The sequence below is a fragment of the Hypanus sabinus genome, chromosome 6 (genome assembly GCF_030144855.1).
Source record: "Hypanus sabinus isolate sHypSab1 chromosome 6, sHypSab1.hap1, whole genome shotgun sequence".
In the NCBI taxonomy this organism is placed as follows: domain Eukaryota; kingdom Metazoa; phylum Chordata; class Chondrichthyes; order Myliobatiformes; family Dasyatidae; genus Hypanus; species Hypanus sabinus.
In genome coordinates, this window is record NC_082711.1 from 16646548 (window position 1) to 16673785 (window position 27238).

The window sequence follows — 27238 nt, forward strand, 5'->3', positions numbered from 1 at the left end:
TTTTTTGCTAATTTCTTTTTGCTTTTTGTGCAATTTTGTTTTTTGCATGTGGGGGGTTTGATGTTTTTCGTCGAAAGGATTCCATGTTTTTCTTTGTTTTGTGGCTGTCGGTGGGAAGATGAATCTCAGGGTTGAATGCTGTATACAGAGTCTGATAATGTACTTTGAATCTACATCTAGACTGGACAGAAAGGGGAAAGAATCCAGAATAATATTGTGTGGGGGGGGGAAGAGGAAGGAGTACAAACTGGCGGGTGATAGGTGAAGCCGGGTGATGGGGGGGGGGGGAGAGTGGAAGATGAAGTGAGAACCTGGGTGGTAAAAGGTGGAAAAGGGTGAAGGATTGATGTAGAAGGAACCTACCACCCCAAGAGCCTCCGTGTCCAGCACATTATTCTCCATATCTTCCCCCTCTTTCAGTGGGATCCTACCACTAAACACATCTTTCCCCTCCTCCACTCTCTGCTTTCCACAGGGATTTGCTGTCTACATGATTCCCTTGTCCACTCGTCATGTTTGCTGTTGTGTGCTGGGGCAGCAGGCTGAGGGTAGCAGACACCAACAGAATCAACAAACTCATTCGTAAGGCCAGTAATGTTGTGGGGGTGGAACTGGACTCTCTGATGGTGGTGTCTGAAAAGAGGATGCTGTCCAAGTTGCATGCCATCTCGGACAATGTCTCCCATCTACTCCATAATGTACTTGTTAGGCACAGGAGTACATTCAACCAGAGACTCATTCCACCGACATGCAACACTGAGCGTTATAGGAAGTCATTCCTGCCTGTGGCCATCAAACTTTACAACTCCTCCTTCGGAGTGTCAGACACCCTGAGCCAATAGGCTGGTCCTGGACTTATTTCCACTTGGCATGATTAACTTATTATTATTTAATTATTTATGGTTTTCAATTGCTATATTTCTTCACTATTCTTGGTTGGTGCGGCTGTAATGAAACCAAATTTCCCTCGGTATCAATAGAGTATGTCTGTCTGTCTGTCCCTTCACACTGATTGCCCTCCTGGCACTTATTCCTGCAGGTAAGACGAGTGGTCTGCCTACCCAATCACCTCCTCCCTCACCATCATTCAGGGCCTCATACAGTCGTTCCAGGCGAGGCAACACTTCATCTTCAAATCTGTCAACTGTGCGTACTGAATCTGGTGCTCCCAGTGTGGCCTCCGTTTGTTGGGTGAGACCTGACATAAATTGGGGGATCCCTTTGTCAAGCACCTTCACTCCGTCCACCACAACAGGCAAGATTTCCTGGTGACCACCCATTCCCATAATATATCAGTCTATGGTCTCTCCTGTAATTTCTCACCTCTCTTCCTCCTCCCTTTTTCTATTCTGTATCATGCCTATCACCACCCTCTGGTGCCTCTCCTCCTCCTCTTTTTCCCATGGTCCACTCTCCTCTCCTATCAGATTCCTTTTACTTCAGCCCTTCATCTCTTCCACCTATCACCTCCCAGTTTCTCACTTCATCCTCCCCTCCTGGCTTCACCTATCACTTGCCAGCTTGTACTCCTTCCCCTCTCCCCATCTTCTTATTCCGTTTTCTTCCCCCTTCTTTTCCAGTCCTGATGAAGGGCCTTGGTCTGAAATGTCAACTGTTTATATCTCTCCATAGATGCTGCCTGATCTTTTGGTTGAGTTCTTCCATCATTTTGTGGGTGTGTTGCTCAGGATTTCCAGCATCTGCAGAATTCCTTTGTGTTAAAAGTTAAAGCTTAGCTTTATTGGGCCATGTTTACTATTCTCTGCATGTTCTCTGGGTCTAGAGCAGAGCAGTTGCTGTGCCAGGCCAAGATCCCTTAAGATATTTTCCACAGTATATCTGCACGTCAAGAGAATGCCTTATAAGACTATAAGGTAATAAAGCATAGGAACAGAATTAGGCCCTTCAGCCCATCGTCTGCTCCGCCATTCCATCATGGCTGATTATTATCCCTCAACCCCATTCTCCTGCCTTCCCCTCTCCCCCCAAACTTTGATACCGTTTTTAATCAAGAACCTATCAACCTCTGCTCTGAATGATTTTGTGGGGACACACTTGTCTACAACTCTAATTTAAATACGCCCACTGACCTGGCCACCACAGTTGCCTGCAGCAATAAATTCCACAGATTCACTACCCTCTGGCGAAAGAAATTCCTCCTTATTATTCCCTGAAATTACGTTGCCTTCCCCGGCTGGGAGAACAGATTGGCTGAGTGTATTGCTGTTTCCGTGGAAACCTGCAGGGGTTCAGGGTTTGAACTAGTGGCGTGTATAATGTTAAACTGGTTAAACTAACTTAGAGGTGGCCATCTGTGGATCTTTAATATGTGTGGTACTCATTGCTTTCCTCGTCCGTGCTTTGAACTGGAAAAGACCACTGGAGCCCATCGAATCAGAACAGTGTGGGAAATCTGTTCTCTAGGGGACGTCTCACAACCTTTTCCTTGGGAAAGTTTTGATTAGTTCCCTTGTGTAGCTATTAAGTTCAAAGTAAATATATTATCAAAGTACATATATGTCACCATATACAACCCTGCGATTCATTTTCTTGTGGACATTCACAGTAACTACAAAGAAATTTTTTAAAGTATTAATAATAAATTATTAATAGTAAATTAGCAAAAAATATTGAGATGAAGAGCCCTTGAAAGTGAGTCCATAGGTTGTGGGAACAGTCCACTGTTGGGGTGAGTGAAGTTGACTGAAGTTAGCCCCTCTGGTTCAAGAGCCTGATGGTTGAGGGGGTAATAACTGTTCCTGACCTGGTGATGTGAGACCTGAGGCTCCTGGACCTTCTTCCTGATGGCAGCAGTGAGAAGAGAGCATGGCCTGGGTGGTGGTGGTCCCATATGATAGATGCTGCTTTCCTGTGACAATGTTCCATGTCGATGTGTTCAGTGGTGGGGACGGCTTTATCCATCTGTTATGGTCTGAACTATATCCGCTACTATTTGTAGGCTTTTTTATAGTCAGTCCCCAAATGCAGGCAGTCAGGACATTTCATTATAATTCTCCATGAAGTGGTTTTAGCTATATAAAACTTGGAATATTGTGTGCAATTCTGGTCACCCCATGTAGGAAGAGTGTGGAAGATTTGGAGAGGGTGCAGAAGAGGTTTACCAGGATGATTCCTGGATGAGAGGGCATGTGCTGTAAAGGGAGTTTGGACAAGTTTGTTATCTCCACCCCTGTGGAGCATTGGAGGCTGAGGGGAGACCTGTTGGGGTTTATACAATTAAGAAAGATGTAGATGGAGTAGGCACTCAGAGGCTTTATAGTAGGGTAGAAATGTCAGATCCTGACAACACACACAAAATGCTGGTGGAACACAGCAGGCCAGGCAGCATCTATAAGGAGAAGCACTGTTGGCGTTTCGGGCGGAGACCGTTCGTCAGGACCCTATGTCAGATACTGGTTTGTTTGTCACGAGGTGAGCAATCATGGTCTTTCCGTAACCATGATTGTTCTTGGCAAATGTTTCTGCAGAAGTGGTTTGCCATTGCCTTCTTTGGGGCAGTAGTTTTACAAGGCTGGTGACCCCAACCATTATCAATACTCTTCAGAGATTGATTGCCTGGCGTCAGTGGTCGCATAATCAGGACTGCTCATTTGACCATCCACCACCTGCTCCCATGGCTTCTCCTGACCCTGATTGGGGTGGGGGGCGTTGATGGCATGAAGCAGATGCTACACCTTGCCCAAGAGTGACCTGCAGGCTGGCGAAGGGAAGGAGCACCTTACACCTCCTTTGGTAGAGACGTATCTCCACCCCACCACCCCGATACTTGTGGATATGCATTTAAGGTGAGAGGGGAGAAGATGTGTGGGGCAAGTAGTGGGTGCCGTGGGTAATGGTGAAGCAGTGATGTTTAAGGGGCACGGACATGGAGGGATATGGATCAACTACAGGTAGAAAATATTTAGTTTAATTTGGCACCAGATGCTGGAAATCTTGAGAAGCGCACTCCCAAGTGCTGGAGGAACTCAGCAGATTAGGCATCATCTATGGAGGGGAATAAATAGTTAACGTTTTGGACTGACACCTTTTATCGGGACTATGATGAAGGATCTCAGCCTGAAAAGTCGACTGTTTATTCCTCTGCACAGGTGCTGCCAGACCTGCTTCTGTGCTGTACTGTTCTGTATTATGTGTTCTAATTTTCCTGGGAGCTCCTTTTTCTTGCATGTATTGGCTTCTGTTGGTCAAGCACGCAACTGCCTGTACTTGTCTAGGTGGTGTTAAGTTTTGCCCAATCATGTCTGCACCTCAGTCTGTGCTCTTCCAGATTGGGTGCTGAAGGAGACAAACTTGCTCCCTCACTTAGGAACACTCAGTACATAGTAAAATAATATTGCAGAACCGCGTGAGGTAAAAGGATTTAGGGTAGGATAGGAAAGTCACGGGGTCATACAGCAAGCAAACTGATCCTTCTGCCTAACTGGTCCATGCCAAATAAGCTAGTCCTGCATGCCTACAACGGTGATTAGTTAGAGTTAAATGTTGGGTAACATGGTGGTATAGTGGTTAGCGCGATCACTTTACAGCGACAGAGATCCTTGATTGCGGTTCGATACCCGCCACTGTCTGTAAGGAGTTTGTACCTTCTTCCCATGACCATGTGAGTTTCCTCCGGGTGCTCCAGTTTCCTCCCACAATCCAAGGACATATGGGTTGGGGTTGGTGTTAGTAAGTTGTGGGCATGTTCCAAGCACAGTCCTCGGACTGAGTTGGTCTTTGACACAAACGACACGTTTCACTGCGTTTCAGAGTACGTGTGACAAATAAAGCTAATCTTTAGAATCTCACCCGACCTTAATGAATGTCAAAGCCAAGTGCTTCTTCCTCCTTTTTGTTTCTTCTGTTTTTAAGCACCTATGGGGCCATCTTAGATCAGTGAAGGGCCTTGATAGCTTGAGAGGTGTGTCCGTGGCACCGAGGTGGATTAAACTCCTGCTGGGGTCTGATGACTGATGTGGAGCGCTCACAGTAATGTCAGTTCAGACGAGGTCAAAACAAGCCGGGCTGTTTTCTGGGAGACAGCCTAGATTTTAATGCTGCTAGTAATTTGACAGGGTGGAGTTAAGAAGGAAAATGAAGATTAATTTCTGCTCAGTAACGTTCAGGATGTCTGGCTACCGTATGTCTTGGAGAAGTGTAGCAGCAGGAATTTAGCCTGTGGAGGCCATTCAACCCTTTGAGTGCCTGCTGGCCATCAACCATGTGGCTGACGTCTGAGCTAATCCACGTGTACGCTTTTATCCATCGTGTAGAAGTGGTTCCTAACGTCATTCCCAAATGCATAGTTCAACTCCAGACCGAAAACAGTAGAAATGGAGAATATAAAGATGTTCAATGTTGTAAAACACTTGTAAATAAATCACCCCTTGACTTCTAAAGTTAAACATAAATTTATTATCAAAGTACGTCACCATATGCCATCCTGAGATTCATTGGGCCATTTCATTTAGGCTGTAGCATTTGTAAGGGATGGCTCAGTGGCGTAGCAGTTAGTGTAATCACCTCACAGCACCAGTGATCACTGATTAGGGTTTGATTCCCGCTGCTGTCAGTAAGGAGTTTGTACGTTCTCCCCATGACCATGTGGGTTTCCTCTGGGTGCTCCGGTTTCCTCCCACATTCCAAAGATGCACGGTTAGGGTGAGTGAGTTTTGGGCTTTGCTACGTTGGCACAGGAGGCGCGGCAACAGTTGCAGTCTCTGCCCGGAACTTCACAAGTAACGATGCAAATGATGCATTTTGCTGCATCTTTCGGTGTTCATATGACAAATAAAGCAAATATCTCACCTTTCCACCTAAAAGGCTTGGTACCTTTGGTAAATCTCCTTAAAGCTGACGTACCTTCCTTGTGGTGTGGTCTAATCAGGGCATTGAATAGATATAGAAGAATACAGGGTGTAGAAAGATACCTCTGAGTTTGTTTGCTGTGGCATGGGTAAAGTCCATTCAGCCCATCTTGTCTGTACTGGCTTCCTGCCAGCACAGCTCACTATTTCCATTCCCAATCCTATTTCCCAGCAAATATTTCTCCTTTATATATTTATCCAATTCCTTGGAAACCGCAGTGGAATCTGCCTTGACCATATTTGCAGGCAGCACATTCCAGTTTCCAACCACAATGCGTAATAAAAAACCCTTTTCCTCGTGCTACTCGTAGTTCTCTGCTCCTTTTATATTCTACCTGTGTCTTGTAGTGCTCGATGATAGACTCGGACGTCCATTCTGCCCGGACCCCTCATCACTTTCTATAGGTCTATCTGATAGCCCATCGGCCTTTCCTTCTCCAAAGAAAACTGCCCCAGCTCCTCTAAACGGTAAATGTCGTCTTTTGTTCCAGGACCCATTCTCGTAAATATTTTCTGGAACATCCACTTGATAGGGTGGATATCCACCCTATCGTGATTGACCAGAGTTGAACACAATTCTCCAGCTGAGGCTGGAATAGTGTTTTGTAACGGCTCAGCATGACTTGCTTGGTTTTATGGTTAGATTGGTAAAAGCCTTTTTAACTGCTTTCTCAACCCACCATCTCACTTTCAGTGCCTTGCACACCCATACCCCTAGGTCTTTGTGCTCCTGCACCCCTTGTAATAGTATCCATGAGAAAAGGAGTTCCCTACCTGGGCCCCACGGATCCCTTGGTTAATGGTATTGGTCCATAGCATAAGAAAGGTTGGGAATCCCTGCATTAGAGACACACAAATATGGAAACAGACCCTTTGGCCTAATTCACCTGTGAAATTGTCTCAATTTTCCTGCATTGGTCCATATTCCTCTAAACTTTTCCCTTCTGTGTACCTGTCTATATAGAACGTCGAACACCACAGACCCTTTGGCCCATGATGTTGTGCCAACCCTTTAATCTTTAATCTAAGATCCATCTAACCTTTCCCACCCACATAACCCTCCATTTTTTTCTTTCGTCCTTGTTCCTATCTAAGAGTCTCTTAAATGCCCCTCATGTGTCAGCCAGAAACCTCCCTCTGACATCCCACTCTCCAGTTACCATGCCCTCTTGTGGAGTATTAGCCATCCTGGAAGAGAGTCTCTGTCCATCCAGGGTCTCGGCCCAAAGCGTCGACTGTTTATTCATTTCCACAGAGGCTGCCTGACCTGCTGAGTTCCTCCAGCATTTTATGTGACAGACAGACAGATTTTCTTTATTGATCCCGAGGGAAATTGGGTTTCATTACAGTCGCACCAACCAAGAATAGAGTAGAAATATAGCAATATAAAGCCATAAATAATTAAATAATAATAAGTAAATTATTCCAAGTGGAAATAAGTCCAGGACCAGCCTATTGGCTCAGGGTGTCTGACACTCCGAGGGAGGAGTTGTAAAGTTTGATGGCCACAGGCAGGAATGAAGTCCTATGACACTCAGTGATGCATCTCGGTGGAATGAGTCTCTGGCTGAATGTACTCCTGTGCCTAACCAGTACATTATGGAGTGGATGGGAGACATTGTCCAAGATGGCATGCAACTTGGACAGCATCCTCTTTTCAGACACCACCGTCAGAGAATCCAGTTCCACCCCCGCAACATCACTGGCCTTACGAATGAGTTTGTTGATTCTGTTGGTGTCTGCTACCCTCAGCCTGCTGCCCCAGCACACAACAGCAAACATGATAGCACTGGTCACCACAGCCTCGTAGAACATCCTCAGCATCGTCCGGCAGATGTTAAAGGACCTCAGTCTCCTCAGGAAGTAGAGATGTCTCTGACCCTTCTTGTAGACAGCCTCAGTGTTCTTTGACCAGTCCAGTTTATTGTCCATTTGTATCCCCAGGTACTTGTAATCCTCCAGCATGTCCACACTGACCCCTTGGATGGAAACAGGAGTCACCGGTGCCTTAGCCCTCCTCAGGTCCACCACCAGCTCCTTAGTCTTTTTCACATTAAGCTGCAGATGATTCTGCTCACACCATGTTACAAAGTTTCCCACCATAGCCCTGTACTCAGCCTCATCTCCCTTGCTGATGCATCCAACTATGGCAGAATCATCAGAAAACTTCTGAAGATGGGAAGACTCTGTGTTGTAGTTGAAGTCCGAGGTGTAGATGGTGAAGAGAAAGGGAGACAGGACAGTCCCCTGTGGAGCCCCAGTGCTGCTGACCACTCTGTCTGACACACAGTATTGCAAGCGCACGTACTGTGGTCTGCTAGTCAGGTAATCAATAATCCATGACACCAGGGTAGCATCCACCTGCATCACTGTCAGCTTCTCACCCAAAAGAGCAGGGCAGATGGTGTTGAACACGCTGGAGAAGTAAAAAAACATGACCCTCACAGTGCTCGCCGGCTTGTCCAGGTGGGCGTAGACACGGTTCAACAGGTAGGCAATGGCATCCTCAACTCCTAGTTGGGACTGGTAGGCGAACTGTGTTACTGTAGATTTCCAGCATCTGCAGACTTTACAGTGGTTATGATTTGCCACTCGATCTACGCCTCTTATCATCTTGTCCATCTCTGCCCGGTCACCTCTCATCCTCTTTGCTCAAGAGAAAAGCCCCAGTTTGCTTAACCTACCCTCCTGGGACATGCTTTCTAATCCAGGAATGGTCTTAATCAATCTCCTCTGCCCCCTCTCCAAAGCTTTCACATCCTCTCCCCAAAAGGAATGACCAGAACTGACCACATGTATTTTCAATGCTGTAATTGTATCCATCTCTACCACTCCCTTTAGCCACCTGGTCAGTTTGTATCGTGCTCCAGATCCCAGCACCGGCTATCTCTTGTATCTCTGTAATTTTTCTCTCCAGGTTAGAACGAACCATCAAGGCTCAGCAGCTGGAGATCCATCGCTTGCTCAGCTCCTCACGGGCACATTGCAGCCTCACCACAGCCAGCACTCAAACGGACTTCACTGGCCCTGGCTGCTCGGACCTCTCCTCAGATGACCAGCCTGGCACGCAGGTAGGAAGCTTCCTGTAACACATTTCAGCTGAGGGATTTGAAACTTGGCCAGCGTTCATGAGTATGAGATCAAAGTCTGAAGGTGGGTTGAGCAGAGTGACTATGCAATGTTTCCGAACTTGTTGTTTTTCCAGTGGTATTTATCTTACTTGGGTGGCAGGGTGGAGGTAAGTATCTGCCAAAGCAGGTGTAAGGTGCTCCTTCCTCTCTGCTAGCCTGTAGATCACCCTTGGGCAAGGTGTAGCACCTGCTTAGCCCCCCTCCCCGATCCGGGTTACGTGAAGCCATGGGAGCAGGTGGTGGATGGTTGTATGAGCAGCCAGTGCAGATCACAAGTCCTGGTTATGTGACCACTGACACCAGGCAGACAATCTCTGAAGAGTATTGATAATGGCTGGGTTCAGCCATCTTGTAAAGACACTGCCCAGAAAAAGGCAATGGCAAATCACTTCTGTAGAAAAATTTATCAAGAGCAATTATGGTCATAGGTAAAGCCATGATCACCCACGTCATATGACACGGCACATAACGATGACCATAATGATTTGTCTTACTGTGTTTGATCATTCACAAGTTATGGGCTTACTTTACAAGTTGTGGAAAACCCTGCCAGGGGTGGTAGTAGAGGCAGATATATTAAGAACATTTAAGAATCTGGAGGATAGGTACATGGGTGATAGAAAATTGGACGGTTATGTGGGAGGGAAGAATTAGATTGATCTTAGAGTAGATGAAAAGGTCAGCACAATTTTGTGTGACGAAGGGCCTGTGCTGTGCTGTACTGTTCTACTCCTGCTAGGTCATGGGGTAGTTAGGGACATGAGACAGTCTGGGTAAGGTTCTGTCCCTCTCCGACAAGGAAACAGGCCCTTCAGCCCACCAATTCCATGCAGACCATCAACCGCCCATTTACACTAATGCTGTTTTAAGTTTTATTCTCACCACCCCCAAGCCCCACTCAATTCACAATGGCCAGTCTAGTTTACCAACTTGTCCATCTGTGGGATGTGGGAGGAAACCAGCGCTCTCAGAAGAAACCATGCGGCCGCAAGGAGAAAGTGCAAACTCCTCACAGAGTGTCCAGAACCCAGTCTAACTCATTGGCACTGTGAGGCAGCAGATCTGTTAGCCACGTGGTAACATTTTACTGATTTAGGAGAGATTCTGCAGTTGCTGGAAACCTTCAGCAACACATACAAAATACTGGAGGAGCTCAGCAGGCCTGGCAGCATCAATGAAAGGGAATAAACAGTTAATGCTTGGGGTGGAGACTCTTCATGAGGACTTCATTGGATCTAAAGTGGCTACTCTTTATTCCTCTCCATAGATGCAGCCTGACTTGTAGAGTTCCTCCAGCACTTTGTGTATGTTGCTCAATGTTTTAATGATAACAGCTGTCATTTCCAGAACTCTTTAACTTCAAGCTCTCAGGGTGTTGACTGTGCCTTCCACTAACCTGGTAATCAGATAATATAACCCAATTGTTGACAAGTAGCAGGAAAGAATATCTGTCAACACACACAAAATGCTGGTGGAACACAGCAGGCCAAGCAGCATCTATGGGGAGAAGCTCTGTTGACGCTTCGGGCCGAGACCCTTCGTCAGGACGGGTCTCTGCCAGCGAAGCATATCTATCACTCAGTCTGCAGTAGACCAGGACAATGACCAGAGGTCATTCCCCATGGTACTAGATCATTGGACACAGGAGCAGAATTAGGCCATTCAGCCCATCGAGCCTGCTCCACCATTCCATCATGGCTGATTTATGATCCCTCTCAGCCCCATTCTCCCCATAACGTTTGACACTCTTATTAAATCAAGAACCTAGCAACCTCTGTTTTAAATATACCCATTTACTTGGTCTCCCCAGCCATTTGAGGCATTGGAATCCACAGGTTCACCACCCTCTGGCGAAAGAAGTTCCTCCATGTTACTCCCTGAAATTATTTTGCCTTTCCCAGTTGGGAGAACAGATTGACTGTGTGTATTGCTCTTTCCATGGAAACCTGCAGTGTGTTCTTTCATAGCCGGGGTTTGAAGTAGTAGTGCGTATCGTGTTAAACTAACTGGAGGTCATGGGTTAAGGGTGAAAGAAATATTTAAGGGGAACAGGAGGGGGAGCTTTTTCACTCACAGGGTGGTGAGAGTGTGGAATGAGCTGACAGTGCAAGTGGTGGATGTGGGTTTGACTGATATTAAAGAGAAATTTGAATAGGTACATGGATGGGAAGGGTATGGTCTGGGTGCTGGTCAACGGGACTAGGCAGATTAATATTCCTGCAAGGCCTAGATGGGCTGAAGGGCCCATTGCTGTACTGTAGCATTCTGACTCTGTGAATCTATATGATTCCAGCCTTTGGCGTGTTCTGCCACCCACGAACATTGTCCTGAGTTTCACCCGGGCTCCTTGAATCCACCCTCGGCGAGATGCTCACACCTCACTTCTACCATTCAGTTCTTCGGTCCTCGTGTCTGAACTCTGGTGCTGAGTGATGAGCAACTCCCAAACCAGGCTTTAGTGAGCTGGCTTTTAGAAGCTAGGTGCCATTTATAATAGCATTACTTCCAATACCTTCCATTTAGACTAATTGGGGTAATTGGTCACAGTCAGAGAGCACCATAGCACAGGAACAGGCCCTTCAGTTCAGAAAACAAGACAAAATCTGCAGATGCTGGAAATCCAAAGCAACACAGAAAAACTGCTGAAGTAACTTAGCAGGTTAGGCAACATTCATGGAAATGAATAAACAGTTGACGTTTTGGGCCGAGACCCTCCTTGACGATGATGGGACCCTGACCACTAGACCTCAGTCTCTGGACTTGACGATCACAGGACCCCGACCACTAGGCCTTGAACTCTGGTCTTGTTGATTCATGTAGCTAAGGGGTGGGGAGGGGGGGGGGGTCACCATGTTCAGTATTTAATCCAATAGCCAAGGTAATTTCAATGGTGCAGATCTCCCTCATTTCTGAAGAGGTCTGTTTGTCGAAATAAACAGGGCTGTCTGGAACGAGACTCAAAAGCTCAGCCCTCCAGCCAAGAACAAATCCTACCCGCAAAGGCAAGGTTGGCACCTCGTTACGTTGGTTCCTGCTGCCGTTTTTGTACAGATATTGTCGCTGATCCCAGACAGGGCTCTGGCCTGGGGCTTTGTATTGATCACAGTTAAGATATGCTTCACGGGGCACAATTAGCTCTAAATAGCGATGGCATAGCAGATTGGGCAGCTGAAGGATTCCAACCAAACAGGCTATCCCTGAAGAGGTGCCAACTTTTTCCTTAATACAAGAACCAGTTGTTTTTTTTAAAGTTCAGCCTCACCCATGTCGTTACCAAATAACACACTCGTTGGCATGTATGGTAAAAGAATCTCAATTCAAATGCATAGCTTTTGGAATCAACTATTTGCCACCCTGATCACCACCTCCTGGATTTAGTAATTCAGTAAGTAATCTAGTGCATTGGCTTTAATTTGGTTTATTTGCATAAAACCCCCACACGATTGTTTGGAAATCCTGATTGCTCAGAACTTGGAGACGTAAGAATGATGCAGCGTGGAAAATCGGCCCTTCTGCCAACTCATCCACATCCACAAAGAAGCCCACCTAAGGTCATCCCATTTGGCCCATATCCCTCTAAATTTTCATGTTCAGGAAACATCCACATACATGGAAGGAAGTACAGGAGCACTTAAGTCCCACACTGCCAGGTTAATACCCTACAACCATTGGGCTCTTGAACCAGCGTGGATAATTTCAGTCACATCAACAATGAACTGATTCCACAACTAACAGACTCACTTTTGAGGACTCAACAACTCAAGTTCTCAGTATTACTTTTTTACTTACTAATTATTATTATTATTATTAGTTTTATTTTGTATTTGCATAGTTTGTCTTGCACACTGGTTGTCAGTGTTTGTGTGTGTAGTTCTTCATTTATTGGATTGTATTCTTTATTCTGCTATGAACGCCTGCAAGAAAATGAATCTCGGAGTTGTATATGGTGACATATACAGTTTGCACTTTGATAATTTATTTTCCACTTCAAACCTGTCCAAGTGTCTTTTAAATACTGTAGCTGTAACCACCTCTGACACTTCCTCTGGCAGCTCATACCATATACCCACCACCCTCTGTGTGGGAAAGACCGGCCCTTGGGTCCTGTTAAAATCTTTTTCCCTCTTACTTTAAACCTGTGTTCTTTACTTTAGGACTGGGGCAAACGCTGTGGCCATTCACTTTATTTTTGACTATCATGACTCTGTACAGTCACTCCTCAGCCTCCTGCTCTCCAGGGACAAAAATCCCAGCCTCTCCAGTTCTGCTAATATTCCTATGGATCCTTTTTAATCCTTTCCAGTTTAATGAAAATCCTTTCTATAGCTAAGTAACCAGAACTATATGCAGAACTCCAGACATGGCCTCATCAGCTGTACATGATGCACTCAACTGTTGCACTCAACATCTTGTCTGAGTGTGCCAAATAGTTTCTTCACTACCCTGGCAATTTGTGCTCCCACTTTCAACAAAATGCACCCCTGGGTCTCTCTGTTCTACAACACTTCCCAGGGCTCTTCCATTTACTGTGTAAGCCCTGCCCTGGTTTGTCTCACCAAAATGCAAAAACCTTTAGTTTATCTGAATTAAACTCTTTCTGCTCAGTAGATCAAGATCCAATTGTAATTTTAGATAATCTTCCTCAATGTCCACTGTACCACCAATATTAGTGTTATCTGTTTGCATCATACGCTGGGGTGCTCTCCTGATGAGGTAGCCGTAGGCTTTGGCCAGGAGCAGATGTTGTCAGGTGGTGCCCAACCTGCATAGAGTGTTTCAACCCTTAACCACGACACTTTTCAGTAGTGGTGGCCAAGTCACTGCCCCTCTGCTCCTGACTTCCAACTCAACGGAGTCGGATATGATAGGGTCTTTTAAGAGGCTTTTGAATAGGTACATGGAGCTTAGAAAAATAGGGGGCTATATATAGGTAACCCTAATAATTTCTAGTAAGCCTAGTAGCATTCCTCTTAATATCATGTACACCTCTCATCCTCCTTCTCTCCAAAGAGTAAAGCCCTAGCTCCCTTAATCTCTGATCATAATCCATACTCTCTAAACCAGGCAGCATCCTGGTAAATCTCCTCTGTACCCTTTCCAATGCTTCCACATCCTTCCAATAGTGAGGCGACCAGAACTGGACACAGTACTCCAAGTGTGGCCTAACTAGAGTTTTATCGAGCTGCATCATTACATCGCGACTCTTAAACTCTATCCCTCGATTTATGAAAGATAACTCACCATAAGCTTTCTTAACTACCCTATCTACCTGTGAGGAAACTTTCAGGGATCTGTGGACATGTACCTCCAGATCCCTCTGCTCCTCCACACTCTCCAAGTATCCTGCAAAATTACGATTTCTCATTGTAATTTATAGTTTTTAAAAATGATTAATTATTTATTATTAAGTATTATGCTGTACTGCTGTCGCAAAGCAACAAATTTCACGACACATGCCAGTGATAGTAAACCTGATTCTGATTATTCTACTAGCAGGCCAGAGCTGGTCCTTCAGCCTAGTGGTAAGAGCTTTCTCGTACCTTCTGTCCTTGGACAGTGTCAGTGGAGGGGAGCCTGTATCCCATGATGAGCTGAGCCGTGTCCACAACTCTCCAGTCTCTTGTGCTCATGGGCAGAGCAGTTGCCATACAAAGCCTTTCTGTATCCAGGACTACAAATGATCAGTAGGTATTTGGGGAAGGTTTTGGAGGGGCCCTTGTAATTCTTTACCATGTGTTTTAACACTAGGGGGGGTTTGAGGACTGAGGATCGTTGTTATGTGGAGGCAGGTTTGAGGAGCTAAGGAATGAAAGAAAAGGCACGGATTTAAAATGGGTGCATTAATTATTCATTTAAAAATGAACAGTGAAACACTAAACCGGGCATCTGGCAAAATTTATTTTCATCTAAACAACCCAAAACTACATTCACTTCCCCTTTAACTTAACGGGTACTTCATTAAATCTCCCCAAATTTAAAAATTGAGAAACTGAACATGGTACAAATGCATAGTGAACTGAACCAACACGCAGGGCCTGCCTTCGTCTTTCTCAATAGTCTTTCAGCACTGGTCACGACTTCAGCCTGAGGTGGGCCCCGGAAATGGAAGAAGAACGGGGGTGGGAGCCTCCTGTACACGCTGCTCTTATGCCCCTGTGGCACCCGGAACCGGAAACCGTTGCCATGGCGCACTAGCCAGCCAATGGGAAAGAGCGGCTGCAGCTTTCAAACGGCCTAGTCAGTGACCGGCATGGCGGAAGCAGCATTCAAACGGAAAATCCCAAGTGACAATCGGGTATGAGGGATCTGATAAGACCCTCGTCAAGAACAGAATGCAGACACGTCTTGTGTGTGCCAATCCCCAGCTGCAAGCTTCGTGAAAAATAGTCGGCTGTTAACTCCAGCAGTCGCAACCTTTGATAGGGTTATGATTTGATTTTACACACAGGGTTAACGTAGGACATAGTACAGATCCTTCAGCCCATGATAATATACTGACCTTTCAACCTGCTCCATGATCAATCTAACCCTTCCCTCCTACATAGCCCTGCATTTTTCTATCATCCATGTGCCAATCTACAAGTCTCAATGTCCCTAATGTATTTGTGCCTACCACCACCCCAGGCAGCGTGTGCCATGCACCCATCACTGTGTATAAAAAACCTACCTTTGACATCACCCCTATACTTTCCTCCAAATAAGTAGTGGAGGGCAGGGGCGGTAAATGTTGCAGTACCTAAAATTAAGTTTTTTCCTCCTCTGTTTCCCCCACCCATCCTGCCACCTCCACCTGTCAACCCCTCTCCTCGCCTCACTCTGCAGGCAATAGAAGCCGTGTCGTACAAGGAGGAACAGCAGTTTGTGTTCCGGGAATCTCCCAGTGTGCTTCACCAGCCGGGTCAGGAAACATTGACCGCACCACGGAATGCCGAGTTGCCGCGGGAACTGATTCAGAGCCACAAGTCTACGGTGTCTCGAGAGGTCCAAGTGGAGTGCCCGAAGGTCCTCATGCAGAAGAGGTGTGAGGAGCAGCTAATGGAAAGTGCGTAACGTGACCGTGTGCTAATAACTTGCACTTATCTGCTCTGGTGGGAATGTCTGCGATTTCCTCAGCATCTGATCAAATTCTTCCCTGTTTCAGCACTGCTGCTAAATTCCCGTCTGACAGAAGATTTGGGAAATGCATGGCGACAGATTGAACTTCTGCGTGATCGTCTGAGGCAGAATGAGGTAAAGAGCGCATTTTCCAAGGAGCAGTGTGGAGGGGGGAGGAGGAGTCGAGGGCAACACTGTAGACAAAATATACAATCATAAAAACGCGAAGTGCAGGGAATTCATCACAGTGAATGCACACTGGCCATGAAGGAGCAGCAGATGAGATGTTAGAGGAACTCGGGGGTGGAGGGGGTGGTAAAGCAGCTTCTGTGGAGGAAAATGGATGACCTCTATCTCCTCTCTATTGATCTTTCAGTCCAAAACATTGAATATCCATTTCTCTCCATAGATGCTGCCTGACCTGATGAGTTCTTTCAGCAACTCGATTGTTGCTCCATCATCATCCTCTCTAAGTCAATCTATCTAGGCCTTTCAATATTTGATAGCTTTCAGTGAGATTCCCCCCTCATTTTTCTAAACTCCAGCAAGTACAACCCAGAGCTATCAAACACTCCTCACATGTTAACCCTTTCATTCACAGAATAATTCTCATGAACTTCCTTTGGACTCTCTCCAAGGCCAACAAGGGGCCCAAGACTGCCCACAAAACCCGGTGTGGTCTGAACAGTGCCGTACAAAGCTTCAGCATCACGTCCTTGCCTTCCTGTTCTAGTCCTCTTGAACTGGGCGCAAACATTGCCTTTGCCTTCTGTACCACTAACTCAGCCTGCAAGTTAACCTTTAGGGAATTCTGCAAGAGGACTCCCAAGTCCCTCTGCACCTCTGATTTTTGAAATTTCTCTCATTTATAAAATGGTTCATGCCTTTATTCTTTCTACCAAAGTGCATGATCATACACTTCCATATATTGCTATATTCCGTCTGACACTTCTCGGCCCATTCTCCATAGGACTGCCCTCAGGACTCCAGTTTCTCAGGGATCCCCATGAGTGGGTACAGTCGCAAGGCAATGAGGGTTTGAGATCAGAGTATTCCTTCTCCTAGCTGAGCTGCCAACCGCAGCTGATGAGCTCCATCTGCTTGAAGCAACTGGTTTTAAGATGTCAGTAACCTGCCTTTGCTGCTTCTCCTGTCAGCAGAAACAGTTCCGCTGGGCTTAGTAGTTAAGCTACATTTGTAGGCCAGGAACGGGACTTGGTTGTTAAAGAGCGTATTTGAGGCACACGCCATTGGGAACATTTAATAAGTAGTGGGAGCTTATCCCCACTACGTTCCCTGGCTACCACAACCCCAAGGAACCAGTCAGACCAGTTGGCCTAAAAATGCCTTTCTTTTGTCTTCCTCCTTTCTTAAGCGGTGGAGTGACATTTTGAATTTTCCAGTCCTTTGGAACCATTCCAGAATCTACTGTGATTCTTGAAAGATCATTACTAATGCCTCCACAATCTCTTCAGCCACCTCTTTCAGAACTCTGGGGTGTCGTCCATCCAGTCCAGGCACCTAGCTTACCTTCATAATTCATCCTTTCTCTTCTTATAGCTTTTTTAAAAATTGCCTTCTGATGATTTTTAAAAGCTTCCCAATCTTCTAACTTATTCATTTTTGCTATTTTATAAGCCATCTCTTTTCCTTTTATGTTGTCTTTGACTTCCCCTGTCAGTCCTGGTTGCCTCATCCTCCGTTTAGAATATTCTTCCTCTTTGGGATATATAGCAAAGATGAATTGCCCCCACAAACTCCAGCCATTGCTGTTCTGCCATCATCCCTGCTAGTGTTCCTTTCCGAACAAATTTGGCCAGTTTACCTCTCGTGCCTCTGTAAATCTCTTTAGTCCATTCCCTCCACAGTTGATGCCTGACCCATTGAGTTCTTCCAGTAACTTGGTTGTTGCTCCATATTCCAGCATCTGCACCTGCAGCCTCTCGTGTGTCCGAGTGTGGAAGAGCGTTCCCTACGTTCCAGCTCTTGCTCCGTAGTTTAACGTCTGCTTATTGTCTTGGTATTGGTTTACATGTACCATGGTACAGTGAAAAGCTTGTCTTGCATAACGTTCATACAGTTCAGATTTTTACATAGTGCAGAGACCAACGTCCAGGTTGGGCAGGGTCTTTGGTTATGCTGGCTCTTTTACTGAAGCCGTGGGAGGTACAGACATACACCTCTATGCACAGGTGACCTCTGGACCTTTCAGTGTATTTCGCCATGGCCCTTACACTTTACTTGTTTACCTGCACTGCACTTCCTCAGTAAATGTAACACTCTATTCTGTTTTACTTTTACCGTATTAATGTAGTTACATATGGTGTGATCTGTCTAGATCAGGGGTTCCCAACCCGAGGTCAACGGACCCCTCAGTTAATGGTTGGGGTCCATGACATAAAAATGGTTGGGAATCCCTGCTTTAGATGGTACTCAGAACCTCGGTACACTTGACAATAATAAACCAATCAGTGTGGTCTTCTGCTCTTTTAGCCCATCCACTTTAAGGTTTAATGTGATATCCATTCAGAGACACTCTTCTGCACTCCACTGTTATAATCATGGCTATTAGAGTTATTGTCGCCTTCCTGTCAGCTTGAACCAGTTTGGCCGTTCTCCTCTGATCTCGCTCATTAACAAGGTGTTTTTAACCACAGAACTGCTGCTCTCTGGATGTTCTTTTTGTACTATTCTCTGTAAACTCTTGATTCAAGTCAAGTCAAGTCACTTTTTATTGTCATTTCAACCATAACTGCTGGTACAATACATAGCAAAAATGAGACAACGTTTTTCAGGACCATGGTGTTACATGACACAGTACAAAAGCTAGACTGAACTACGTAAAAAACAACACAGAAAAAAACTAGACTAGACTACAGACCTAGCCAGGACTGCATAAAGTGCACAAAACAGTGCAGGCATTACAATAAATAATAAACAGGACAATAGGGCAGTAAGGTGTCAGTCCAGGCTGTTGTGCATGAAAATCCCAGGAGATCAGTGGTTTCTGAGATATTCAAACCACCCCATCTGGCACCAACAATCATTCCACGGTTAAATTCTCTTAAATCACATTTCTTCCCCATTCTGATCTTTGCTCTGATCAACAACTAAACATCTTGACCATGTCTGTGTGCTTTTATGATTGGCTGATTGGACATTGGCATTAATGAGTTGGTGTTCAGGTGTACCTAATAAAGTGGTCACAGAGTGTTAACTTGCTCCTGTCTTTGACTTTCCAGAAACAGCCGGAGGAGACTCTGTTGGTGGAACACACACCCCACGAAAGGGGCACCGTCCAGAGGCAGGAATCGATGTGGTGTGACGCGGAACCATTCCCCACTGTCTGTCACTGTCAGGCCCCATGTCAGGGTACAGGCCAAGAGAGCTACAGGGAAAGCCAGTGCTCCAGACAGAAGCCAAGTGAAACAGAACCGGGCAGGGGGAAGAAACCCTCAATGAATTGCACAGTTCCAGCTACTGAAAGCCGGCTACAGCCGAGTGCCCGCCATGAGTCACCAAGGACCAGGAGGTGGGTGCAGGGAGAAATGCCCGCTAGCTCCTTCCATCTTCTTGGGCAGTCGCTGGCTTCATGTACAGCTGCTTCTGAGTGAGATGATTGATCCACATTCACTGCCGCTGATGTAGCAGGGCCAGGGACTGGAGATTGGAGGCCTGGAGGCGGCCTGTCTGGGGGTTGGAGGCCTGTGGGTGGCTGGGAGAAAAAGCGGCCTGTTTTGCTGTTGGTGTTTTGTTTTGTTGCTGCTTGTGCTGTTCTGCCGAACGTTGCGGGCACGTTGGTGCAGGAATGTGTGGGCGGCACTTCAGCCTGCCCCTGACACCATCCTTAAGCTCTGTTGGTTGTTAACGCGTTCCCCTGTGTGTGTGGTAAGTAAATCAATCCGAATCTACGCTTCACAGTCTTATACAGCTCTTGTCTGGTCCCCCCTCTGCACCCGTCGCTCCATGCTATCCAGTGCTTTACCCCCAACACCCAGCACTGTGCCTACCTGATTCAAGTGTTCCTCTGGGCATTCCTTACGTGCCCTCAGCCATCCTGCTCCCACCGTTCCCTCAGGCAGTCTCATGCTGTAAACCGTCACATCACTGTGCTCCCCTCACAGAGAGAACGTGCAAACTCCACCCAGGGTGAGGATCCAACCTGAATCTCTGGTGCCGGCTCTGCCTGCTGACCCCCTCCTGCTCCTGTTTATCAGTCTTTGTGACCAGGGACTTGTTGTTTTCCTGTGATCTATATACTACAACAATATCCCAGAGACAACGAGGAGAAGTGATCACTGAGTCCAGGAGCCCCGAGGTAATGCCACACCTCTATAAAACCCTGGTTAGACCACACTCGGAGTATAGTGTGTGTCTCTGGTCATAGGAAGGTCATGAGAGCTTCAGAGAGGGTGGAGAGGACATTTACCAGGATGCTGACTGGTTTAGAGGGCATGTTGTGGGAGCAAAGCTTGAATGAGTTGAGGCTCAAGCCTGTGGAGCGGAGGAGAATGAGAGGTGACTTGAAGGAGGGTAAGAGGCATTGATTGAGGCTTTCCCAGGGTGGAACCAGCTAATATGGAGGAGGCAAAATTTAAAAGTGATTGGAAGAAAGGATAAGGGGGATGTCAGAGTTAAGTGGGTGTGTGAAACGCACTGCTAGGGAGGCAGACACATTAGGGACATTTAAGAGACTCTTAAACAGGCACATGGGTGGTAGAAAAATGGAGGGTTATGTGGTAGGGAAGGGCAAGAATGATCGGAGGAGGTTAAAGGGTCAGCACAAGCAGTGGGCAGAAGGGCCTTCACTGTGCTGTACTGTTCTGTGTTCCAGTAGTTTGCCCTTGTGCGTTTGCCACACAGATACCCAGCATTTCCATTTGTGAGCCCTGAAAATCACCACGAAACAGAACACCAGGTACTCGCTCGGTCCAATCTTTTCAATACAGTTCAGAATTAACTTGTGGCTGCTCACTGCAGGTGATAACTCTTCTTCTTAAGCCAGTCACCCCCACGGGGGCACAGGCCGCTGACAGGGTCCTCAGTTCTGGGCTGGAGGTTGATTGGCGCAGTGGCTTCCACTTTCACCGTGCGTCTCCCAGGGAGACAGCTTTGGAGCTTCTGTTGGTGTTTCTGTAGCTCTGGGTTTTTATAGATGGGGTTGCTAGCCTCCAGGCCCCACCCTCCTCCTCTCACAGCCGGGCCCGGGTTCAGCTGCTTCCTGCTCCTCTTCTAGGTAGTTTGAGGTGAGAGGGCAGTTATTGTGGGAAGCTCGAGTGGGCTGCCCAGGGAGTGGTGGTGGAGCAGGGACAGCAGTAAGCAGAGGAGATTCTGCAGATGCCGGAAACCTGGAGCAACACATACAAAATACTGGACTCAGCTAGTCAGGCAGCATCTATAGAGGGGGATAAGCAGTCGACGCTTCAGGGAGAGTCCTGATGAACGGTCTCGGCCTGAAGTGTATTCCTCTCCATAGATGCTTTCTGATGACTTGCTGAGTTCAAACAGCAGATACGATAGTGGTGCTTAAGAAGTTTTTAGACAGACACATGAATATTGCTTTTTAGTTGTTGCAAAACTCTCTGCCTCCACACTCGAGCAGTGCGTTCAAGATTCCAACCATGTCTGGGTTAAAAAATCATTCTTCCTTAGATCCTTTCGCAGTCTCCTATCAGAGATGTGGAGAAACTACTTTAGTCAGAGGGTGGTAAATCTGTGGAATTTGTTGCCACAAGTGGCTTTGGAAGCCAAGTCATTGGATGTATTTAAGGCAAAGATAGACAGGTTCTTGATTAACCAGGGCATGAAAGGCTATGGGGTGAAGACTTGGGAGTGGGGATGATCGGAAGAATTGGATCAGCCTTTGATTGAATGGTGGAGCAGACTCGATGGGCTGAATGGCCTACTTCTTCTATATATGCTCTTACCTGAGCTTTACTCTTAGGTGTTTGAAACCACTGCCCTCTGATGTTGGACCCCCCCCCCCCCCAGCCTCTGTGTTGGGTTCCCCCAACCCCCCCCCCCCCACCGATTTCTGGTGTTGGTTACCTGCATCTTTATCTATTTGCCCTATCTGTGCCTTTCCTAATGTTGTACACCCTAGCTGCACCCCTCCCCCAGTTTTTTGTGCTCCAAGGGAAACATCCCAGTTTATCCAGTCTCTCCTCAGCTGAAATGCTCGACCCCACGTGGCTTTTTCTGCATCTTACAGTCGATGCTTCCTCTGATGCAGCAACCAGAACCACACACAATACACCGAGTGTGGTCTAACCGGTACCGGTTTTACAAAGTTCCTCCTACATTCTGTGCCCAGTCAATGAACGCCAAGTGTCCTGTGTGCTTCCTTCAGCACCAGTGCTGCCACCTTCTGGAGGGTGTGGGCTTGTACATGGTTTCCTCTGACCCTCTGTAGTGTTGTACCCACAAGACCATGTGACATTAAGACCATATACCATAAAGCTAGGAGCAGAATTAGGCCATTTGGCCTATCGAGTCTGCTCTGCCATTCCATCATGGCTGATTTATTATCCTTCTCAATATCATTCTCCTGCCTTCCCCCAGCAGTGTTTGATGTCCTATAAACCACCACTTTACATATACCCAGTGTCTTGCCATCCACAGCTGCCCGTGGCAACGAATTTCACAGATTCACCGCCTCTTATTATTCGTTGCCTTGTATTTATTGACATTAAATTGCACCTGCTACTGCTCTGCCTGCCATCTTGCCAACACTCAATGTCATAATGCAGCCTGCAGCCACCTAACCTTTGGGGAGCGAGTGTTTGTGTAAGGACGAATTGAGGTGTGTGAAGATAATTGAGAATAGGATGTGTGTCAATGTGACAAAGTATTTGTTTCCAAGGATATCACTGCTTCAAGAACTGGCACTCTGATGGGGTACTGGCAGGGTGACTGTGTCAGTGGTTTATGTGCCAGCTGATCACAAGGTGAATAGGCAGGAAGAATAGGTCCCCTGTTGGTCTCTGTCACCACAGGTTCTATTACTCCCCAACTTGTGGCTGCCTGCCAGGTTGGCTTAAACTGTTTGTACCTTGGATACCTGGGATGGTAACAGGCTTTCTTGTAACTCGTGACAATCTTATGACCTCGCTGTGGCTTTAGCACATCACCATATTTGCTCTGCTGTCTGAAAACCAGCCAGGACGTAAAAATAAACACAAGAGAATTCTCCAGCAGATGCTGGAATTCCACAGCAGCACACACAAAACTCAGCAGGTCGGGCAGCATCGATGGAGGGGGGTAAACGGGCCGAGAACCTTCATCGGGACTGGGAAGGGAGGCGGAAGATTCCAGAATAAGAAGGTGGGGGGGAGGGGAAGGAGGAACAATCTATAAGATGATAGGTGAAGGCAGGTGGGAGGGAGAGGGATGAAGTAAGAAGCTGGGAGCTGATAGGTGGAAAAGGTAACGGGTTAAAGAAGAAGGAATCTGATAGGAGAGGAGAGTGGACCATGGGAGAAGGGGAAGGAGGAGGGGCACCAGGGAGGTAATTAAAATAATTCCTTTTTGAAGCTGTTGCTAATTTTCTCCAGGAGGGACACGAGAATCACCGTGTCCAGAATGAGGTTTTAGATCCCAATCACTGGAGCTCAACAACTGTGAGATACTGCCAGCACATCTAGATAACTCGGGCTTAAAGTCAGCTGGCACAAACACACACCAGAGGAGGCAGTCTGTAGATATTGGTTCAACGGTTCAGTTAAAGGACCCATATCATATATTTAATGTTTAAATCCCACCACAAGCTCTAAATCAGTTAAGTAAAATTAGTCGGTCCATGGCCACCTCATAGCCCATCTGTGTAGCCTCCAATCTGACAGCATGAAGAGCGGTTTCTCTATCTTAGGGTAATTTCTCCCCCCTCTCGTTTTCCATTCCCCACTCTGGTTCCCCTCTTACCCCGTCTCTTCTCACTTCCCTATTGCGTCCCTCTGGTGCCCCTCCTCCTTCCCTTTCTCCCATGGTTCACTCTCCTCGCCTGTCAGATTCCTTCTTTTTCAACCCTTTATCTTTTCCACCAGTTTCTTACTTCATCGCCACCCCACCCACCAACCCACACACCTCCCCCCTCACCGGGTCTCACCTATCAGCTTCTAGTCTGTCCTCTCTTCCCTCCCCCCAGGACACCTCCTTCTTCCTTTCCAGTCCTGAAGAAGTCTCAGTCCAAAAAAAGATTGTTTATTCATTTCCATTGATGCTGCCTGACCTGTGTGTGTGTGTGTGTGTGTTGCTCTGAATTTCCAGCATCTGCAGAATCTCTTGAGTTTGAGTAAAACATTATTCCTTTGTTTTACGCACCCTTCTCTTGATACTGTTGTGTGTGAAAATCCTGGGAGATCAGTTTCTGAGATACAAACCACCCCATCTGGCCCCAATAATCATTCCATAGTCACGGTCACTTAAGACAAATTTCTTCCTCATTCTGATATTTGACCTGAGCAACAACTGAATCTCTTGACCATGTCTGCATACTTTTATGCACTGAGTTGCTGCCATATGATTGGCTAATTAGATACATGCATTAACGACCAGGTGTACCTAATAAAGTGGCTACTGAGTGTAATTCAAAGCTAACTCATTTCATTGTCCCAACATTCCTATAAATTTCTCGCTGGTTTCCACCTCTCTGTTAAATCCTAGAGCAGGGATTCGACAAGCTGATGGCTGACAGGATAAAGCAAAAATTATTTCCATCGCTGGGGGAGGCCTGGGCTGGAGGCAGAACTAAAAAAAATCGGACAGTCGTCCCTAGAGTTAAAATTTAAAAAATAAAATCTTATGCATGAAGACCCTGGTTGACGTTATAATTTGTAATGTTGTTTGAGAGAAAAATATTAACCAGGAACCTGGGATAGTTCCTATTTTCTTTTTTGCTCAGGATAATCCTGTAGAAGTTTGCACATCCACTGATGGGGCAGTGTTTCAAAAACTCATCCCAAGTAGATCACCTCCCTCAGTGTGGCACTGCAGTGTCCCCCTGGATTATTGTGCTCCTGTCGCCAGAGAGGTGTTTGATTCCACAACCCTCCAGTGCAGGGCCACTGGCTGAGACAGCAACAAAGCATAATAGCTGGGAAATACATGGTAGTGGAAGGGACATATCAGCAGCAACAGCAAAGTGATCATGAAGTGGGAAATAAATGACAAATGGCTGATTGATAAGAATGAAAGGAAGGAGTGTCAGTATTTATAGACATATAGTATCTATATCTATAGAACATATAGTTCAGTATCTATAGACATATAGTTCAGTATCTATAGACATATAGTTCAGTATCTTTAGAACATGGGACAGTTCAGTATCTATAGGCATATAGTTCAGTATCTATAGACATATAGTTCAGTATCTATAGAACATATAGTTCAGTATCTTTAGAACATATAGTTCGGTATCTTTAGAACATGGGACAGTTCAGTATCTATAGGCATATAGTTCAGTATCTATAGAACATATAGTTCAGTATCTTTAGAACATGGGACAGTTCAGTATCTATAGACATATTGTTCAGTATCTTTAGAACATGGGACAGTTCAGTATCTAGAACATATAGTTCAGTATCTATAGACATATAGTTCAGTATCTTTAGAACATGGAACAGTTCAGTATCTAGAACATATAGTTCAGTATCTATAGACATATAGTTCAGTATCTTTAGAACATGGGACAGTTCAGTATCTATAGACATATAGTTCAGTATCTTTAGAACATGGGACAGTTCAGTATCTATAGGCATATAGTTCAGTATCTAGAACATATAGTTCAGTATCTAGAACATATAGTTCAGTATCTATAGACATATAGTTCAGTATCTTTAGAACATGGGACAGTTCAGTATTTATAGGCATATCGTTCAGTATCTATAGGCATATAGTTCAGTATCTATAGACATATAGTTCAGTATCTATAGAACATATAGTTCAGTATCTTTAGAACATGGGACAGTTCAGTATCTATAGGCATATAGTTCAGTATCTAGAACATATAGTTCAGTATCTTTAGAACATAGAATAGTTCAGTATCTTTAGAACATGGGACAGTTTAGTATCTAGAACATATAGTTCAGTATTTATAGACATATAGTTCAGTATCTTTAGAACATGGGACAGTTCAGTATCTATAGAACATATAGTTCAGTATCTTTAGAACATGGGACAGTTCAGTATCTAGAACATATAGTTCAGTATCTATAGACATATAGTTCAGTATCTTTAGAACATGGGACAGTTCAGTATTTATAGGCATATCGTTCAGTATCTATAGGCATATAGTTCAGTATCTATAGACATATAGTTCAGTATCTATAGAACATGGGACAGTTTAGTATCTAGAACATATAGTTCAGTATTTATAGACATATAGTTCAGTATCTTTAGAACATGGGACAGTTCAGTATCTATAGAACATATAGTTCAGTATCTTTAGAACATGGGACAGTTCAGTATCTATAGGCATATAGTTCAGTATCTATAGGCATATAGTTCAGTATCTAGAACATATAGTTCAGTATCTTTAGAACATGGGACAGTTTAGTATCTAGAACATATAGTTCAGTATCTATAGACATATAGTTCAGTATCTTTAGAACATGGGACAGTTCAGTATCTATAGACATATAGTTCAGTATCTATAGAACATATAGTTCAGTATCTTTAGAACATGGGACAGTTCAGTATCTATAGGCATATAGTTCAGTATCTATAGGCATTTAGTTCAGTATCTAGAACATATAGTTCAAGTATCTTTAGAACATGGGACAGTTTAGTATCTAGAACATATAGTTCAGTATTTATAGGCATATAGTTCAGTATTTTTAGAACATGGGACAGTTCAGTATCTATAGAACATATAGTTCAGTATCTTTAGAACATGGGACAGTTCAGTATCTATAGGCATATAGTTCAGTATCTATAGGCATATAGTTCAGTATCTAGAACATATAGTTCAGTATCTTTAGAACATGGGACAGTTTAGTATCTAGAACATATAGTTCAGTATCTTTAGAACATGGGACAGTTCAGTATCTATAGACATATAGTTCAGTATCTATAGAACATATAGTTCAGTATCTTTAGAACATGGGACAGTTCAGTATCTATAGGCATATAGTTCAGTATCTATAGGCA

At 45.4% G+C, this 27238-nt stretch overlaps 1 protein-coding gene across 8 annotated transcripts in view; it reads left to right on the forward strand.

The window, feature by feature from the left end:
* The window catches only part of LOC132395335 (uncharacterized), a 120960-nt gene that overhangs the window by 64089 nt on the left and 29633 nt on the right, over nt 1-27238 (forward strand). For 7 of the 8 annotated variants that reach the window (XM_059971790.1, XM_059971784.1, XM_059971782.1 and 4 more), the window contains exons 3-6: nt 8785-8938; nt 15821-16040; nt 16140-16228; nt 19336-19625. In XM_059971790.1, coding sequence (XP_059827773.1) covers nt 8785-8938; nt 15821-16040; nt 16140-16228; nt 19336-19625 — 753 coding nt within the window. Of the gene's footprint in view, nt 1-3345; nt 3807-8784; nt 8939-15820; nt 16041-16139; nt 16229-19335; nt 19626-27238 lie in introns of those variants that run through there. The other variant, XM_059971789.1, reaches the window with a different exon arrangement.